The sequence below is a fragment of the Symphalangus syndactylus genome, chromosome 11, assembly GCF_028878055.3.
Source record: "Symphalangus syndactylus isolate Jambi chromosome 11, NHGRI_mSymSyn1-v2.1_pri, whole genome shotgun sequence".
NCBI lineage: Eukaryota > Metazoa > Chordata > Mammalia > Primates > Hylobatidae > Symphalangus > Symphalangus syndactylus.
This window is the reverse complement of record NC_072433.2, coordinates 25,861,071-25,867,593: the sequence shown is the minus strand read 5'-3', so window position 1 is coordinate 25,867,593 and position 6,523 is coordinate 25,861,071. Positions and strand designations below refer to the sequence as shown.

At 53.6% G+C, this 6,523-nt stretch overlaps 1 protein-coding gene across 1 annotated transcript; it reads left to right on the top strand.

Annotated features, from left to right (window-relative positions):
- The first annotated feature begins 1,503 nt into the window (after positions 1–1,503).
- On the top strand, positions 1,504–4,381 carry THAP11 (THAP domain containing 11). Its single transcript, XM_055297596.2, has one exon. The coding sequence runs from the start codon at positions 2,771–2,773 to the stop codon at positions 3,680–3,682; it is 912 nt and encodes a 303-aa protein (XP_055153571.1). The 5' UTR covers positions 1,504–2,770; the 3' UTR covers positions 3,683–4,381.
- Positions 4,382–6,523: the final 2,142 nt, after the last annotated feature.

The window sequence follows — 6,523 nt, the reverse complement described above, 5'->3', positions numbered from 1 at the left end:
GTGATCTGCTATCAGGAAAGAAAAAAGGACAAGAGCCGGGCGCGGTGGCTCACGCTTGTAATCCCAGCACTTTGGGAGGCCGAGGCGGGCGGATCACGAGGTCAGGAGATCGAGACCACGGTGAAACCCCGTCTCTACTAAAAATACAAAAAAAATTAGCCGGGCGTGGTGGCGGGCGCCTGTAGTCCCAGCTACTCAGAGAGGCTGAGGCAGGAGAATGGCGTGAACCCGGGAGGCGGAGCTTGCAGTGAGCCGAGACTGCGCCACTGCACTCCAGCCTGGGTGACAGAGCGAGACTCCGTCTCAAAAAAAAAAAAAAAAAGAAAAAGAAAAAGAAAAAAGGACAAGAAAAATTGGGAGGAGACCACGATCATGCCTTTTGTGGGAATATGCATGGAGCTGGGGGCCGTTATCCTTAGCAAACTAATGCAGGAACAGAAAACCAAATACCACATATTCTCACAAGTGTGAGTTAAATGATGAGAACTCATGAACGCAAAGAAGGCAACAACAGATATTGGGGTCTACTTGAGGGGGGTGGGAGGAGGGAGAGGAACAGGAGAGATAACTATTGGGTACTGGGCTTAATACCGGGGTGATGAAATAATCTGTACAACAAATCGCGGTGACACGAGTTCACCTATATAGTAAACCTTCACACGTACCCCCGAACCTAAAATAAAAGTTTAAAAAAAATTGGGAGAAGGAAGAACTCGGCAAAGGAGGGCTAGTTTGCAGGTAATTCCCCTGGAGAACTGCCTGGCCCGTCCCTGGCTTTCCACAACATTTTGTGTTCTTTACAACATTTTCCCCCAGCCGGGCACCGTGATCCTAGCTCACGCCTGTAATCTTAGCACTTTGGGAGGCCGAGGCGGGCGGATTGCCTGAGCTCAGGAGTTCGAGACCAGCCCGGGAAACATGGCGAAACCCTGTCTCTACTAAACACACACAAAAAAATTAGCCGGGTAGGCCGGGCGCGGTGGCTCAAGCCTGTAATCCCAGCACTTTGGGAGGCCGAGGCGGGCGGATCACGAGGTCAGGAGATCGAGACCATCCTGGCTAACACGGTGAAACCCTGTCTCTACTAAAAATACAAAAAATTAGCCGGGCGTGTTGGCGGGCGCCTGTAGTCCCAGCTCCTCGGGAGGCTGAGGCAGGAGAATGGCCTGAACCCGGGAGGCGGAGCTTGCAGTGAGCCGAGATCGCGCCACTGCACTCCAGCCTGGGTGACACAGCAAGACTCCGTCTCAAAAAAAAAAAAAAAAAAAAAAAAAATTAGCCGGGCATGGCGGCATGCGCCTGTAGTACCAGCTACTCCAGAGGCTGAGGCAGAAGAATTGCTTGAACCCAGGAGGCAGAGGTTGCAGTGAGCCGAGATCTCACCACTGCACTCCAGTCTGGCGACAGAGTGAGACTCCTTCACAACAACAACAAAAAAAGATTCCCTCAAATAAGTTGAGGTAGGGGGGAGGTGTATTGTTACAATGCAAATCCTTTCACATAAAATCCTTTAATAGCTCTCAGTGGCCTGCGGAATAAAACCCCAAATCCTTAACATGTCCCAGTTTGGTATTTTCCTACGCTTGGCCCTATCTGGGCCACCACCTTCCAGGCTCTTTAAGGGCGGAGCCTAGCTCTTTTCTGCCATGTGGCCTTACAGACTGATTCCCGGGACAAGAATTGGCTACTTCTCCCTACCCAAGCTTTCGTTCGTTTTTTATTCCCGGCCCCCACCACCTCCCCCCTCATTTCTCTGCTCTCTTGTTCATTCCTTTGGAGCGATTACTTTCTGTGAGTAGACATCCATTCGCGTGCATTCAGACCTATTACCCAAAAGACAGACGCTTATCCGTCTAGGTAGTCAGGCTCCAAGAGAGGAGCCCAGTCGGTCTGACTCCCGGAAACTCCCTGAACTGTGTCAGCCACATAGTAGGCGTCTACTGGAGACTTCGTTTAGGTCAGTGAGTCAACGCAGGCAGCAGCTGAATCAGGAGAGAGTCCGCAGCGCAAAGAAAGGGGCTCCTGAGAGCCGGGGCGCCGAGGCCCAGGTTTCGTCTCCCTCTGCTGCAGCAATGCCGTCGACTCAAAGGCGCTCGGGGCTGGGGGACTGGTTCTGGCAAACAGCACAACCTCGCCCGAATCCTGGTCCGCAGTAAGTCGATCTTTCCCTTAGGCGGCGCTTCGGGCCGAAGGCGCCTAGTTCAGCGCGAGGCCTCACGGGATTTGTAGTCTCCGTGGGCATATACCCACGGCGCTTGCGCACTGTTGAGGCGCGCACCACCCCGCTCCACGCCCCTATCAGGATTCGGGTCCTCGTGAGGAGCAGTCCAGGCGACAGCGTTCCAACCTAATACGCCTCTCTCGCCCGCCGGGGACAAGACGGGCTGGGGAAAGAATCTGCTCTTCGGAAGCTATCGCAGTGCCTTGGAAGGCGGCCGGAATCCGCACACACCCGCCCCGGAAGCGAGTGGCTCCTGGCGCGGGGCATTGTGGGGGGCGTAGTCTCTTTCTCAGGCGGTCCTTCGCGGCGTCCCTGGGGCCGACTCCCGAGCGCAGGCGGGCAGCCAGGCGGGCGGCGCGGCGCGGGCCGGCAGGAAGCGTATTCTGGGCGCGGGGCGCCGGGCGGGCCGGCTGCGCGGAGCGGCAGTGGTGGGATACTACCCAAGGCCTCGCGCGGCGCCGCCCGTCGAGGGGCGGGCGGCGACGGAGCCACTGGGCCGTCGAAGGGCGCAGGAGGCCGGTGGGCCGGGCCGGGCCGCGCGACGCAGCCATGCCTGGCTTTACGTGCTGCGTGCCAGGCTGCTACAACAACTCGCACCGGGACAAGGCGCTGCACTTCTACACGTTTCCAAAGGACGCTGAGTTGCGGCGCCTCTGGCTCAAGAACGTGTCGCGTGCCGGCGTCAGTGGGTGCTTCTCCACCTTCCAGCCCACCACAGGCCACCGTCTCTGCAGCGTTCACTTCCAGGGCGGCCGCAAGACCTACACGGTACGCGTCCCCACCATCTTCCCGCTGCGCGGCGTCAATGAGCGCAAAGTAGCGCGCAGACCCGCCGGGGCCGCGGCCGCCCGCCGCAGGCAGCAGCAGCAACAACAGCAGCAGCAGCAGCAACAGCAGCAACAGCAGCAGCAGTCATCACCCTCTGCCTCCACTGCCCAGACTGCCCAGCTGCAGCCGAACCTGGTGTCTGCTTCCGCGGCCGTGCTTCTCACCCTTCAGGCCGCTGTAGACAGCACTCAGGCTCCGGGATCCGTGCCGCCGGTGCCCATCACTCCCACTGGAGAAGACGTGAAGCCCATCGATCTTACAGTGCAAGTGGAGTTTGCAGCCGCAGAGGGCGCAGCCGCTGCGGCCGCCGCGTCGGAGTTACAGGCTGCTACCGCAGGGCTGGAGGCTGCCGAGTGCCCTATGGGCCCCCAGTTGGTGGTGGTAGGGGAAGAGGGCTTCCCTGATACTGGCTCCGACCATTCGTACTCATTGTCGTCCGGCACCACGGAGGAGGAGCTTCTGCGCAAGCTGAATGAGCAGCGGGACATCCTGGCGCTGATGGAAGTGAAGATGAAAGAGATGAAAGGCAGCATTCGCCACCTGCGTCTCACCGAGGCCAAGCTGCGCGAAGAACTGCGTGAGAAGGATCGGCTGCTTGCCATGGCTGTCATCCGCAAGAAGCACGGAATGTGAACTGGTGCCCCGGCAGCCTGCTGGACTCCCAGACCCCATCCAGCCAGGGGACCGCAGGCCATTGTTGAACTCCTCTATACTCTTGGGGCACTGGTTGACAGTACTGAGGCTTAAGGCAGCTGGACTCTCTTGCTGGTGACCTGGCATCCTCAATTGTTTCCTCCTGAAGTGGAAGCTGGGGCCTTAGACTCTGCGCTGGTGACACCAGCAGTTATGACTTTGTCTACCCTTCCTCCCCCAGTTATTGTTGCAGATTCTGGTTAAGCAGAGGCTTCAGAACCACTGAACTTGAAACTTACCCTCTAGGGATGCAGGTGGGATGTCCAGGGACTATGGGTTTAGGAAAACCATACCTTAAGGTTGGTCAGCAGTCAGACAACTCTAATGTATGTAAGTGATAAGAGATTCAAGTAACATCAGTTCTCCTCCTGTTCATGCTTTTCCTTCCCAGGTGCAGCCTTTGATTCTGATGGGGACTGGTAAATCTGTGCCTCTGCCTCCTAGGACTTATTTTCCCAGGAGGCCATTTACAAGGGGATCTGGATGACCTGCTGATGGAGATGCAGCTTGCCAGGGACTTAGGTTTATCCTGTTTTGTTTGCTACTGGTTACAAATTCTATTTTCTGTACAATTAGTCAGACTAAAGTTTTCACTGTGTTTGTTTGGCAAAACAAATTAAACAAAAAGTAAGGTTTTTATTTGGGTCTCGCCATTTTATTTTTACAAAAACATGGTTAAATGTCCTTGAAACATTGGGAAATAGGCCTTAGCCTATTTGAAAGACCAGGCTGACCCTGAAAGTAGAGATGCTTCAATGACCAGGTTTTTCCAAAAATGGGCCCTAAACACATGGATCCTGGCCTTATAAGGTCCTCACAGAGTTCCTGGCCCAGCTCACCCTAAAGAGTTTGGAAACTGCACCAAATGGGCCCAATTTGTCCATGGATTATCTCCCTGTATCCTTTCAACAAGAAGGACCAACTGGTAACTAAGCTATATTGTGATAGTTCGCCTCTGAGGGTTTTGAATTCTCAGCTGGGATTAATTTTGCTCACCATGACATCCCTTAGGCTTAGCACAGCCTCTGGTATGCATGTGCATGCAGTTACTCTGAACCGGTAAGACCACAGCTGGAGCTAGCCAGGGCTGCCTCGGGCACAAGGACTGTTGTATAGATACCTTGGCCTTGGTACACCTTCGGTGTGACAGATTTGTATCCACAGAGGGCATTAAGAAATTGGGAGGTGTGATTCCTTGACTCATTTTCTTGGCTGCCTCTATTTTTTCATTTTTTTTTTTTTTTTTAGATGGCGCTTTGCTCTTGTTGCCCAGGCTGGAGTGCAATGGTGTGATCTCAGCTCACTGCGACCTCTGCCTCCCAGGTTCAAGAGATTCTCCTGCCTCACCCTCCTGAGTAGCTGGGATTACAGGCGCCCGCCACCACGTCTGGCTGATTGTTGTATTTTCAGTAGAGGCAGGATTTCACCATGTTGGCCAGGCTGGTCTCAAACTCCTGATCTCAGGTGATCCGCCTGCCTCTGCCTCCCAAAGTACTGAGATTACAGGTGTGAGCCACCCTGCCCAGCCTCTATTTTTTCTTAGATTGGATATTGAAGGGGCAAGGATTACATTGTTTTTGTCTATAGCTCCAAGTAATTTAGCTCAAAGCCAATGTCTAAAAGTAAATGCCTTTAAAGCTATGGGTTTACTGTGGGTGGTGGGGCACCAATGGAGACTTTCAGACCCCATAAAATATGACTCCCTTCTCTTTGTTACTTATGGACAAAGCCATCTGCCTGGGGACTTGCCTGTGGCAACATGCTGGGATGGTCCTAAAACTCAAGTCTCTGTTTCCCTTCTAGTCCCTTAGCACTGAGTTGGGAAAGAAGTCTGGTGGGGAAGAAGAGGTGAGACATAGGTTGTGTGGATGCCTGGTTGGGGGATGGACTGGATCTCTGTCTTCCTCGGGTTAGATCTGGCTGGTAATCAGCTGGTGGAAGCACAGCAGTGCCCTTTGTTGCTCCTATTGGGCCAGTCTCACATCTTCCCGGTTTCCTTCCTTGGAGCGAGGCCTTTTCCAGGATCCAGCCATGCTCTTCAGTGTATCCTTGAGCTCCTGTTTATTGAAGGGACTTATGCTGTTTCTGCACTGGCTCCCTTGAGGCTCTCAGCAGTACTCCCTGGGCCCTTCCTGGTGTCTGCAGGTTATGGGCAGTGTTTTGGCTTCTTAGGGAGAAGAAGACAGTTCACAGAGCAAGGGAGATCCCAGATGCAGATGTACAAGCGGGACAATGCAGAGTTCTCACTAGCTGAGTAATAAGCATCTAGTCAGGCAAAGTGTAGTGTTGACAGACCTGAGATTTAAAAAACAGAAGTGTGGTCCGGTCTTACCAGCCATCTCTTGGAGGGGTAGCCTGTGGGTGGGCAAAGGTGCAAAACTCTTGTGGAAGAACAGGAGTACTGAGAGATCTCTGGCCAGGAAGGCAGGCTAGGAGTTGCCTGGAGAGGCCTTGTAGCCATTTCCCTTACCTGTGGTACCCCAAGTTAGCTGCAGATCTCTTTGCCAAGCACAGGTCTGACCTAGAGACTGGCCTTACCACAAATGTTTGTGTTACCAAGAAAACAAATGGGCATTGAAAGGAAAGGGCAATGGGTAGAAAGAGAACTATTTACAATCTGGTCACTTAAATCACAGGGAAATTTTGGGTAAGTCAGTCATTTCTCTTTCCTCATTAATAAAAATGAAACACTTAGCTGCTCTATCTGCTGCAAAAAAACCTTACAGAATGTTTTGGGGACCCCTGACTAGAAGTTTGAGGGTAACCTCTCCAGCCAAGCCC

Excerpts from the sequence above, each read along its gene's own strand:
- THAP11 (XM_055297596.2), top strand. The coding sequence starts at position 2,771 with ATGCCTGGCTTTACGTGCTGCGTGCCAGGCTGCTACAACAACTCGCAC.